This window comes from Falco biarmicus, chromosome 2 (genome assembly GCF_023638135.1).
Source record: "Falco biarmicus isolate bFalBia1 chromosome 2, bFalBia1.pri, whole genome shotgun sequence".
NCBI lineage: Eukaryota > Metazoa > Chordata > Aves > Falconiformes > Falconidae > Falco > Falco biarmicus.
In genome coordinates this window covers 23336023-23349479 of record NC_079289.1, presented here as the reverse complement: position 1 = coordinate 23349479, position 13457 = coordinate 23336023, and the positions used below count along the sequence as shown (strand labels likewise).

The 13457-nt window shown below is 35.7% G+C and overlaps 1 protein-coding gene across 11 annotated transcripts in view; it reads right to left on the bottom strand.

The window, feature by feature from the left end:
* Positions 1-13457, bottom strand: part of PAN3 (poly(A) specific ribonuclease subunit PAN3) — an 81961-nt gene that overhangs the window by 21819 nt on the left and 46685 nt on the right. For 4 of the 11 annotated variants that reach the window (XM_056329044.1, XM_056329050.1, XM_056329049.1 and 1 more), the window contains 6 exons: positions 6944-7191; positions 6261-6365; positions 5569-5626; positions 4277-4438; positions 4000-4116; positions 3793-3903 (listed from right to left, as the gene is read on the bottom strand). In XM_056329044.1, the coding sequence (XP_056185019.1) occupies positions 3793-3903; positions 4000-4116; positions 4277-4438; positions 5569-5626; positions 6261-6365; positions 6944-7191 (801 nt within the window). Of the gene's footprint in view, positions 1-234; positions 3143-3792; positions 3904-3999; positions 4117-4276; positions 4439-5568; positions 5627-6260; positions 6366-6943; positions 7192-13457 lie in introns of those variants that run through there. The other 7 variants (XM_056329046.1, XM_056329055.1, XM_056329052.1 and 4 more) reach the window with 5 other exon arrangements.

The following is a 13457-nucleotide window of genomic DNA, read 5'->3' as shown; positions in this document are numbered from 1 at the left end:
TTTAACTGTCAAAGTCTCGTGATGCCAACTGGAGTGTTCAACATAAATAAGGTTGCATACCTGAAATCAAATTCTGAGTTCACTGATCAGGTTCACAGTGTTGTGCCTCCTAAAACCTTTAAAAGCAATTGTACTAATCTGGGCCTCATGCTGCAGAGTACCCAACTTCCATCCATTCCCCTGCTTCTCTTGGGAGTCTCCTCTAGGCAGGCAGACGGCCAAGAAACTCTGTGAGGGGATGGAGAAAGGATCCGTGAAGGCAGGCAATTCTGAGAAATCAAGTTATAGGTATGCAATCTTATTTTCTCTCAAATTGCTCTTTCTACTGAAGACCAGTCTAGAAAGCAGCAGTTACCAAAAAAGAAAGGCCAAAGCAAAGATGTGCAGAAAGATTTGGCAAAATTTGGGGATTTCCGGTGACTTTTTTTCTAATTTATCTCATAAAAAGACTGGAAGAGCAGGTAATGAGAAGTGCCACAGGCAGGAGAGTGTTATCTCCCTTACATATCCCTCTAAGTTCTGCTGCAACAGTTCATTTTAATTAAATACTTTGATTTGGCTCAACAGAAATTGATGTTGTTTCCAATTTCAAAGACCATCTCTGCCTACAGAAAGAAGCTGTAGTAGGTCAAATAAATGGTTCAGATAGCCCAGTAGTCTGTTTCAAGGACACATACACTAAAATCAGAAAAGCAGCCTGCAACGGATACCTGAGCATATGAACATAAACAAATAGAATATTCTACTAGCCTCCGATGATTTGCAGCTCGGAGAACTCTTGAGCTAGAGATAGTCTTTTTGCAGTTAGCAGTCCAAGTGTTTCTTCACCATGAGTAAGCCCACTTTCCCCTTGAACCCAGGCAAATGTCCAGAGTAACCTCTGACAAAGTTCCATGGCTTAATTATCTTTACACAGGTTTTTCATTTGCTACCTGGCTAGTTTCATTTGTCAGTCACTAGTTTTAGACTGGAAGAAATAGCAAACTATTGATGCTTATTCCTTTTGTCTTTATCTCTGATGATTTTTGAGACATCTACCATATTCCAATCATTTTTAACCTCATCATATTCCTGTCTGTCTTTAAGAGCATGAAAAGTACTATTACACTTCGCTGTTCTTACACAGAAGCTGTTCCATGCCTTTGATCATCCATCCCTGTCACCTCTTCTCAACTTCTTTGCTGTTGCTCTACACCCTTCAAAATGTGTAAGGAGGACCACAACTACAGACATGAGTCTATGATGCTCCCACAACTTGAATACAATATCCTCCATTTCACTGTTTATTCTTTTCTTAATTATCTCCAACAATGCATGTCCTATTTACCGGAATGACTTTTTTTTTTTAAGGACATGACTGCCCTTTCTAGAAGCAAAAAATCCTTTTCCAGTGTGGCAAAAGAATGTGTCCCCAAAAATTTTATTATAACTTCTATTATTTCATCCTGAAAAGACATACATTCTTCTATAATACTCTAGACAGGTATAAAAACACAAGGTATAAAAATTCAGCAAGAGAACAATATTTTCCTTAATCTACGGAACTTTAGCCCCAGATCTATTATTGAGTGGGAAAAGCCACAGAAGCCATCATTTTATGCTTAAAGCTAGAATTAACATTTTCCCTTGATCACAGCAGTTTATATTGCATCACCTGCTAGATTATTACCAAGAGTCCCAGTCTTGTAAGATCCTTCTGCAATCCATCACAAATGGCCTTTGTTTTTAACAATCCAAATAATTTGGAATTATCAGCAAACTTTGCCAGACTTATTTATCTTCAGTGCAAACAAGTGAATGTATTAAGAAATACAACTCCCAGCACATATTCTTGTGAGACCCCATCAGTGATCTCCCTTCACAGTAAAAATCAACTGTTCACTCTTACTGTTTCTTATCTTCTTCTAACCAGTTATTAACTTGAGGACTTTCTCTTTTTTTCTTATGGTCACTTAGACTCTTTTAGAGACTGACAAACTTCATCGAAAACCTGAGATCTTATCTACTGGATCTTTGTTCAAAGAACTTTGATAGATTAAGGAGACATGACTGCCCTTTCTAGAAGCAAAAAATTCTTTTCCATTGTAACAAAAGAATGTGTCCCCAAAAATCTTATTATAACTTCTATTATTTTATCTAGAACAGACATCATTCTTCTATAATACTCTAGAGGTACAAAAACACAACAAGGACTGATTTACATGGAAATTGAAAACCATGGGTGGGAGGGAGACACTCAGAAGTCTAGTCCTGCACATAACAGTTATTAACCTGGCAGCAGGTGTTCCAAGTTTATCCTGCCAAATTAGTTTCACATCAGGCTCACTGAATTTGTAATCGTGTTCTTTAACTTGCCACAGGGTATGATGAGTCAAAATAGAGCTTCCTCTGAGATATTACCACCAAAACCAATGGTGGAACTCAAGTTCAAACCTCACTTACACTGGTCAGCTCAGTGCAAAGCCAGTGGGAATTATTTAGTACATAAGGGATCTACAAGCATCTGAATGTATTCACACACCATCAATCCATTATACTCTATCAGAACTACCAGACAGCCAAGTAAAGTTTTCCATGTCAACCTTTGAAACAGAATGAATTCACAGCTAAAGGTTCTAATTTCAAAAGGCAGAAGAAATAAGAAACTTTAGCTTCTGCTTCTCTTCATACACTTGCCAGCCTAAAGATATTCAGGGAACATCTAGGCTAATAAAACAAGCAAGGCCAGGTCATAGTCTTCTGGTCATCCCTACGGCTGGATCTAATTTCAGGGTTGGTCCAACATCAAGCAGGAAGTTGGGCCAAATGAGTTCCAAGGGTATCTTCCCACCCCAAGTCTTTCTGTGATTCCATTCAGCTGTGACCATCTCTCTTCCTCAGCATGGCACTGGGCTTTACTAACAGCTTTGGCCTGTTGTGTTCCAGACAACACCTGGATGCAGTATGTGGGACTGCATGGGCCACGAACTGGTCTTAAGAGACAGTATGATTGGCAGCATACTGTTTTGGAGAGTAAGAGGCTTTAACCATATAGATATGAGCTCTGCTGAGTGACCTGTGGAGCCACAGACCATGCTGCGACAGATTTTATTTATGAATGCAGATGTAGCTTTAGAGACTCCTTTGAAGCCATAGTATAGATCTGAAAAAAAAAAATAAATCAGACCCATGATGTGAAGTTTGTGTCTGAAAAATATGTTACAGGGATTTTTCAATCCATTTCTTAACTTGCACTTCACATTTCAAAACATTAAATAACACACTGTCTAATTAGTCCTCATAATATTTTATGAGGAAAAAAAGAATTTGTAGGTGGAGTGCACCTGAACAGCAAGCATCAGATCAATACAGTATGTGTCTTTTACAACTTTGGAAATACCTCCAGTAAGTGTCAGGTATCACCTGGTGACAGACCTGCAATAGGACCCCAGAGTTCTTGACTCCCAATCCCGTTCAAATTTATTTCCCTATCAAAGAACTGTAATGCCCTTACAAACTGATGTCAGTTTTGCAATCTAGTCATAAGTCAAATGTGACTAGAAAAGTAAATTGTTCATTGTTAGAGTTTTACCTTAACTTTTAACTCTACTTACACTTTTGGTTTTTTAAAGAAAATATATATATATTCAGAAATTTTAAAATAGAAAATGAAGAAGAGTTCTCTGATCCCAGTCAGCTTATGATATGACAGAACCAATTAGCTAAAAAATTAAGTTGAACAACTATTTCTGACCAGCTATATTCTGCTTAAGAATTGGAAATAGTTTACAGACATATCGTATGATAATGTACCTTCCTTACCCCACTTTCGTTTTGTGAAATAGGCATCAGCACTAGGGTCATTGAAGTGTCTGCTCATCATAGTCTCACCTCCAGCGTGAAAATCATAGGCAAACACAAGAGCTTAAAAATAGAAACATGTGACAATTACTAACTCAAGCATATTTAGAAAAAGTCTCAACACATCGATTGGCAGGAGGGGGAAATCAAAACACTTACAATGTTCTCCAAACGCTTTAGTGGTAAACACTTCACGCAAAGTTACTATATTTGAGTGCTGAATTTTTTTCCACATGTCAACCAATACCATGCACTTTGTGTTAACAAGACGAAAACCTAGAAAAGAACAAAAACCATGGTTTAAAACGCAATTTTTAGGGGGAGAATTTTTTGCTTTAACATTTCTTCTGGAACTACTGAAAAGCAACCAGACATTAAAATATGACTAGCATGCTTAGGAATGCCAGCCCTATTAAGACAACTCAATTTTTCTCACCATGTATCCTCCGAAGGCAATATGGCAGGTCATCTTTACTATTTACAGCTTTATAGCATGATGTAATGTACCCAAAGTTGCTTGTTTTCTGTATCCGATTGGGTGGTGGCAGTGGTTCCAAAGGAAAGAGACTGTGGTAGCTGTCCACTTCCGCAGGAACTGCTGAAATCAGTTTATATACAGAAACATATTATGCATGAGTTGACTTCGAGAAAGTTATTATAGCAGCAGAGAAGATTAAAATGACTGTTATTAATACATAAATTCCTTGCATCATCTTTGAGGTTCATGTAAAGTTAAAATCCACTATTTTTGCTTCCATGTCAATATACAGGTTCCTGGAAAAGATTCCACAGTGCTAAAGTAACTGTCTTCAGAAAAACAGTTACACCAAGTAAAATCAACAGAATAGATGTGCAGTTCCATCTGCCATTTTCTCATCTACCTTAAACATTCACCCTTCTGAATGACCTTTCTTTGGTGTTTTTTTCATGCACAGTTTCATAAATAAGCACTGATTACCAGAAAGGCTTCATACCACTGTAAGAACCCGATTTTCATCACAGAAAAGCAAATCCTAATCTTACATGTTTTAATATACAGGTTTAGAAGAGAGAAAGAGGTGCTGAAGGTTTACAAATCAGATTAAAAGATTGGCCTTGCAAGAAGACATACACTTGTATTTCATCTGGATTAGTAAACTAAACTGCATTTTTTTACTGTGTCATTACCATACTAAACACACATTTGGGAAGTAAGGATACTGCAACCAAAAAAAGTGATGTTTAAATCAAGTTGGACACAGTCAACTAAGTTCTCCAAAAGCCACATTACAGGGAATAGTATATGCTTCTCTTGGTTGACAACTAGTACAAAGCCTTCTTTGACATACCAGGCAATTCACTTCAAAACAAATTTGCTAGTTTATATGCAGCCTTTGAAAATACTAGGTATTCCTTTAAAGGATGCACATATGTTCAAAGTAATATAATACTGTTCTTCACGAGGCTTTATTACCTTAATATTTTTTCCTTTTCAGCAATTTTAAGTATTCCCAATCATTAAGAGATTTCAAAACAAGAAAATTACAGAAGAAGAAGAGAATAGCTACAACAAAGAAATTTCAAATCTCTGAAATACTTTGGTTATCCACAGCCCAGGCTGATGATTAAGGCTTCATGATAAACTAACATCAGGTGGTGGGTTTTTGTAAGATGTTGTTACTACTGTTGAGTATGTATGGTTGCAGAGCAATATGGTCACAGTTTAGTTTATAAGAAACACTTACTTACCAGGAATATCAGCCTGATCAATCTGGGCCATAGTTATTAAGTGTCTGTTGATCAGTTCCTGAAGAACAAATCAAAGTCAAGCTTTGAACATTTTAATTCAGCTCATCATTTTTGGTAAGTTAACAGTAGTACACTGTCTTTGAAGTACCAGCTGCTTGTCCTAAAATCAGGAGTTGATGCAAATGTCCAGGGCAAGGGAGAAGACCAATAGCTTGAAAACGTTAGTGACAAAATATACAAATCCTTGAAGGAAGGAGCTGCAGAAGACACATTTGCTAGAGCTAGCACTGACAGAAGCACCTAGTACAGTAAAGCTGAAATAAGTAACAGTCCGAGCCAGCACTCGGCAAAGGGCTCATCAACTAACACCTGCATATACTTTCATTTCAGTGGAAGACTTTAAAACTGGATAGGATTACAGCTTAAAGGAATGCTATGTAAATGACAATACACAAGAAGTAAGAATACTTAGCTGAATAGTAAATCATGGCATGCAGGTTAGATTGAAGTAACATATGTTGTAACCCACCCTCACCCGCTGCTGTACTCCATCCGTTATAGGACTTGATTTTTTAAATTCTCCACAGGGAAAACTGACTGCACAGATGAGTGGCTATTTCTCTTCTACTATTAGTAGTTTTATAGGTTTTGCCAAAATACGCAATTTTCCTTTAAAATCTTTATCATCTTACCTGCCTGAGCTCATCTGCCATGAAGAAGGAAGGTGCATTAGCTTTCGGCTGCATGTAAGCAACATGAGGTGCAGCTGGATGGTAAATGTGGTAGTTTGGAAATACCTGAAGACAAAATATTTTAAGCAGCAGTTTAAAATCCTTAAGTATAGGGAAAACAAACAGTTTCGTCACCCTTTTAGTCAACTACTGAACTACAAAGTCTTCAAGCACAGTACATTACAAATGTACTGTCAGATACATTAGTTTCCTTATGTGATATTCACTACTCACAACTGCAAGGGGGAGCTGTATGTATGTACACAGTTGTTATGTTTTTCTAACTGTCTTTTCCCCTCCGCTGTAAATGTGAGAGTTATTTAACCTATCATAAAGAAAAAAGCAATCTGGATTTCTAATGTTTTGTCATTATGTATGTATCCACTGAGATACAAAATGTTTTCTTTCGATTGCTGTATTAAAAAAAAAATTCAAAATTCTACACAGAAGTAAATGAAAAACACATACATTCTCTGGCCCTTAAATTACTGTTATTTTTATTATTTTGGAGAACAATTACAACAGTTAAATGGCCAAATCTTCATACAAAGTAAGAGTTTCAGAGTGTTAAGATTAATCTCTGTAGCATCAACTAACTCAGCATTTGGAAACTCCATACACTTCAGTATCAAAAGCAAACATACCATTCCCGTGAGAGGTGCTGGAGTTGTATCAGTATAGAAGTATGTTGTTCCACCCACTGTTTCCTTCTGGATCACCTGGCCAGTAGATGGAGGCTGAGACACAGCATTAGCGACAGAAGCAGAGGCACTAGTAGGCACCATATAGTTTGCTGGGTTAGGAGTATGACTTCTTCTTCGAGGAGCAGGAGATGTATGAGGAGTTATTTTGGGGGAATGAAGAGGAGAAGATCCTGCTGACAGTGACATTCCTTAAAGGAATACAAGAAGATACTGTTGATCAAATCTGTCATCAAAAAAAAATTAGCAATTTGACAAAACCAGTCTTAACTACCAATAATATTCTGAACAGGCGAGATGCTTAAGGATTGCTACATCTATATGAAGAGTTAAGAGGTAAAACATTAAGAGCAAGACTGAAGAGAACTTTCCTAAAACTCTTAAGAGAGAAAAGACTTCAGAACTTATGATCTATGTATGAAGAACTGGAGTGAAAGACATAGGAGGAGTAGAAAGGCAGAGACTAATCAAATTAACGCTGTGTCTAAAAGAGGGTTTATTAAACTGCAAAAAAAAATATTAATGGCTGTATGATAAGTGAACGTTTACATAAGTTACATGAGAAGTCAATGGTTCCTAAGCTGTAACTCACTTCATTATGTGTATACCTTTTCTAGAACCAACTCCACAGCTATGAATATTAATAGACAGATCTCCAGTAACTACAGCACACAAATAAGCAATACACTATATGCTACTTTCAATGATTTCAGGAGAAAATTTACCTGTTTTCCTATATTTATTATATTCAAAAAAAATCATTCTTCAAAAAAATATCTTTGATAAGCAAAGCTAGGTAAATTCTCAGGATATGAAGTCTGTTACACATTCATGCTGAGATTTTCAGATTTATTTAAAATTATTGTACTGACTAGTATTCACCTTTGATATTACAAAGACAGCTCAACTGAAGCTTGAGAAGCTCAGCTTTTAAACAAAGTACATCAGAGGGGAAAAATAAGGGCAACATTTTGCATACACACTTTTTAGTCACCAAAACCTAGTTTAGGTAGTTCAAGAGTTACGGTATGCAGAATTCTCATATATGCTTATTTATAAAAGTTTAGGTGTCAAACTAAGCTTTCAGAGTGCTGCTGAAGAGAAAACCTTTTAAAAAACTCCTATTATTACTAGCAAAAGATCCTAGATATTCAGGTGTTCAGATTAACAACAAGGAGAGCACCTTTGAAATATATTGTTGCTTAATTCAGACTGGGATGTACTTTCTCTTTAACAGTCAGAATTATATTAGTCATACTGAATTCTTTTTACAAAAAGATATAAAACTTCTATACCTAATGCTGTATTGACAGCCGAGAATTCTTCTCAAATTAAGAATGTGGTTAGTTATTACTCAGATACTTTCTGAAATTACTCCTATTTATAAGCTCTGGTAACTTATTTAAGCAAGTATCTCACTAATAAAAGCAAGAACAACTTTTTTTCATACACACTTTAGTTACAAAAAAATTGTTTAGCTACTTCAGTCAAGAGTTACCGTATGCAGAGTTCTCAACATGCATCATCAGTAAAATGTAGGAGTGTTTTTACACTCATGTCTTGCCCCTAAAGTAGTCGCATCCCTCCTACATTTAATTTTTTCTTTTCTTTTAAACAAGCCACAGAAACAAATAACAATGTTAGTATTAGCGGTTTACTCAATAGTTAGGGAAAAATGATTTTGAGGCTGGATTATCCTAATGACATTACAGAATATTTGTAACCTTTCATTTAGCTCCAACCATTTACTACTTTAACATCTCAAAAACTATGCCTATTAAGTCACCACAATTATTTCTCTTGCTCTTGAAAAGTGAATAGTTCCAACAAAATAAGCATGATTTTTTAATGCAAACCATAGGTAAATCTTACTCCTTTCTCTTTAGTTGGGTCTCTTCAGTCATTTATTCTTCTTTTATAAAAATATAAAATTAAGAATATAAGAATACCAAAAATTATAAAAATAAGTCTGTATTTTTCTTGGCCAGAACTTTTCCTTGTATTAACACATGTACATGTGTGCATACACACACCTTATAGATAAGCAGTATGATGGAATAACTGCTTGCTGATTAGTGTATTAACTCAATAAAACGTGAATTATAATAGGCACTTCTTAATGTTCAATTGTTAAAGTACTTCTGAATGGTAATATTAGTCTCCTAAAAATCTGTTTACAAATCAACTGTACGACAGTAAAATGTTATGCATTGTGCACCAACTTATGCTGCAAGAGAAAGTAAGTTTTCATTAAATTAAAAGTTGCCTTGAACGAGTGAGTAACAAATAATTCAACAGCTACTGTATAGATGGTTACATTTTTAACAGAAGACTAGAACATGAATGCACTCTTAATCCACTGGAGGAAAAGAGCAATTTCAAAGGAAAGAATGCATTACTATTGAGATGTAAAGGATGGCTAATTGAAGTGGCCATAAAACTGAAGCAGATCTGTGATTTGTGTCTATGATTTTCAAGGGATTCTCTTCATCTAGGGAAAGTTATTAACATGTCTTTTTTGCTGTATTCCAGTAAAACATAGTATTAACTGAAGTCCTTGCAAGCATGTAATCTCTGCCCAGATAGGAATAACTGGCTTCAAGAAACTTGTGTTTCAGTAAAATACTCAACCATAGGAATGAGGAAAATCCAGCAGCCCTCATGTACACTAAAGAAGAATGAATCAAAAGCTTCTTTACTTTCAAATAAAAACTATACATATAAGATACAGTATACTGTAAATCTTATCTTAAAAATGAAAGTGATGACTGTAACCTCACTGAAACTATGTTGTGACCTACTGCAAGTTTCTCAGAAAAAAAAAAAAAGTAAATCTATCCCTAGGAGTTCTTACTGACACAATCTCCAGCAATTTCCACTTTAACATTTACTTTTTAAAAAAACTATTCCTGCCTAAGAACAGTTACAAACAAAAATCCTTAATGTCTTTGCTTGGCTGTTAATGCGTGACTGAAAGAAGATAGTTACACAAATCCTTTCAAATGCCCTTCCAGCCTCAGTTAGGTCTGATTTTGGAAGGACATTGAGAGTTCAATGAAAATCATCTGTTGGACAGAACATATGGACTTTTCATTTGCCAATATACATAGTAAGTTGAAGATATGAAAGAAGTCTGACTACAGTTTGGTTTTATATTACTGGAACCATATACTACAAGTTACAAAAGCTTGCTGCTAGTGCTGTGGTGGGTACCAATAGGCTGAGGCAGCAAATATTGAAGGTGCTAAGATTCCTCTGAGAGACTTACATTAAATTCTGCAGTCTAAATAAATATTAAAAGTCCAATATCACACAATAAAGAAAAAGCTTAATACAGTGAAAATTATGCATAGCTAAGCATGTAATCAAGTGTACAAACTCAAGCAGTTCTCACTAACTTCATTAGTATTTTAATCAGTTAAAACCTTACTAGTATTAGTATCTAACCACAACAAAATAGAATTAGAAGAAAATAAAGGAAAATGGCTTATTAAAAGGTGACCATATACTCCTACTGACTCACACTGATGGAAAAAGACTACTGAATATATGCAGTGGGGTGAATATGGAACTACCCCTCACAGAATTAGACAAGCTGTTTCCAATAGCACAATTAGCATAAACACTTACTTAAAGGCCTGAGAAAAAAAACAGGGTTTGAATAAACTAATTAGTTTATACATATATAAAAATATATATTTTATGCATCATACCAGTGATCCTGACAAAAAACATTTTTCAGCTTTCCCTATGACAGAGTTCAACATTCCCCCTATATTAAAATGAAAATGCCAGCAGCACTAAAACACCAAAAAGCCTGCTTCAAATTGTTCTTCCTGAGACTTATCTACCAGTAAAGGTGGCTATCCATTCCTTGCCTCAGTGAATCTTAACACCCTTCATGAAGAAGTCAAATACTATCTTGAAAGGTAAACTGCAACGAGAAAGGGCTTCTTTCACTTCACAATTATTTACATCCAAGAAACAGTGTCACGGTATGCAGCTGTTATGGTATCACAACAACATGGAAATGGTTGCGGGATTTGAAGGTCTTCACAACATTCACAGCAACTGTGCAGGCTACCTACACATACCTGGAGTTCCTGCTGCTATTCTCATTTTAGGTGATCATATTTACATATCCCTCTCTTATCGTTATATTTTCATTTCTTGCATTGTTTATTATTTTTGAAGTTTTACTGTGACTGAGGAAAAGGAAGTGGCAGAATTTGAAATGAATTTGAGACAGTGGTCGAAGATATTTTATGGGATAAACGCTTTAATAAAGCTTTGTGGCATACAATGTATTTGATTTCAATGCTAGGATATATTTTGGATCTGTGAAATCATACAGATAAACAGGATCAAAGAAAGGGCATCACACATGAACTCTCATTACGGACTCAGTGCCTATAGTTTTTGGATTCAATGAGAGTTTACAACTTACTGAAGCAGGATTTCATTAAGCTCATGCATATGCAAATCGGCTGGCCTATAACAAACACTTATTTAAAAACTAAGTTTTGCTTACAAATTTATTCATCTACAACCATATCCCTATGCCTCTGTGGCTTGTAACACAGAGGTCAAAAATTAAACATTTAACATTTTATCACCTTAATGTTCTGTACTTTAGAGATACTCTAGACTACTAGGTACATTTTGAGGAATGGCAAATTGAAGCAAATAACAGAACCAGACTATTTCAGAAACTTACAGCAGCATCCTTAAATTCATTAAATACTTATTTTTATTATAAGCTTTCTATCAGGTCATCAGCATTGTAGCTGTGTATTTCTAAGTTAATTAAATCTCCTTAATTCCCTAAACAACTTTGAGTCATCAGTTCCTCCTCAATTTTATTTGGGGAAAAACACGTAACTTTACAGCCTCTTTGTCTCATCCCTTTCTTGCATCACTCTGGAACAACTGTGGAACTTCCTCCACACAATGCTACACCATACTTGATACAGGAGGTTGGAACAACCTCTCGGGCCTTAGGCCACTCAAACCACCTCAGCTGAAAGTGCTCCAGCTGATGTCACAAACCCTGAGACAGCCATCATCAATGGAAATGTGTCAACTGGACACAAGCACATCACCTTTATGCTCCTGGCTCCTAAGCCTGCATGTTCAGACTGGCAGCAGAAATGGGATCTATAACATTCTACATAAGCTCAGAGCCTGTCTTGGACTAAATACAGAAGCAACAGCAATCTGCTGTAATTTCCATTGTTGACAAAGGCATCACTCTTTAGCTATAACCTAGCTTAAGCAAACCCAAACCAGGCAAGGATTTTCTCTGCTGGGGGCTATACATCTGTTCTCTCTCAAGTTTAACACAGCAGTGATGTCTTATCACTCCAACGATGTTTATTAATTTCTTTCATACACCTTGGTGTATATTTTAATGGCACTGTTACTCTGAAACTACTACACAGAAGTGGCTAGGATAAGCTTGTTAGCAAAAGTACTATTTGAAGGTTGTCAACAACTCACTAAATTTCCCATACAAATGATAAACAGAATGTGTTTGGTAGCAAGGGAATGGAAAGAACAAAAATATGGTATTATCCAGGGGCTCATAAGGAAAGAAAGTTTGGAGATGGTGAAGGAGATCTGTTCAAAGCTCTTCAATAGGACATTTTTCTCCAGCTATTTGTATCAGTTGCATTTTATCTCACTATGTTTTTGTCTTCTATTAAAGGATACGGAGATGACTACTGACTGTGTTGAGATTATGCTAGAATGCACTTATCTAAGTAAATACATGTAGAAGTAGCAGCAACCTCCTTCCATGCTATGCCCTAATGGATGTGTCAGGTATGGATACTATTAAAGTACATCAGGTTTCAGTTGTCATTTTTTCCAGTATTTCTGCAGTCCTATTGATAAAACAGGCAGAACAAATATTTTCCAGGGACAATCAATTTTGTCACCAGTCATCTGTGAAATACTAAATATCAAAAGTGAGTTTCATTTACACCTATCTTTAGGGATATCTCAATAATTAGATATGTGAAAGAACTTAAATTTTTCCATCCTCAAGAGGGAAATCAAAAGATTGTTATCATCTACCTACTTTGTTATGTGTGAACTAACCTGTAGAACTTTTAACAAATTATTGCTAATACATTTCACTATTTCATAAATATTAATTTCTTCCAGTACCCTGTGAGCTAATATAAGCAATCTTGATCTCATTCAAATGCTTAAATCTTACATGTTTCCTAAAAGTTATTCTACTGGAGAGTATATACCATTTAACTAGAAGGAGACTTCTCTTTATTTAAAGGAAAATTCTTATTAAACTCTTTATATGGGTTTCATTTGAATGTTGTTTCCACTTATTGAAAGCTAACAGCCCAACAAGAATTTTTAATTACAATTTCAGGAGATACTAAATTTTTTTGTTCTGTTATACAGTATGACTTAAATGGTGAAACATCCCCACACA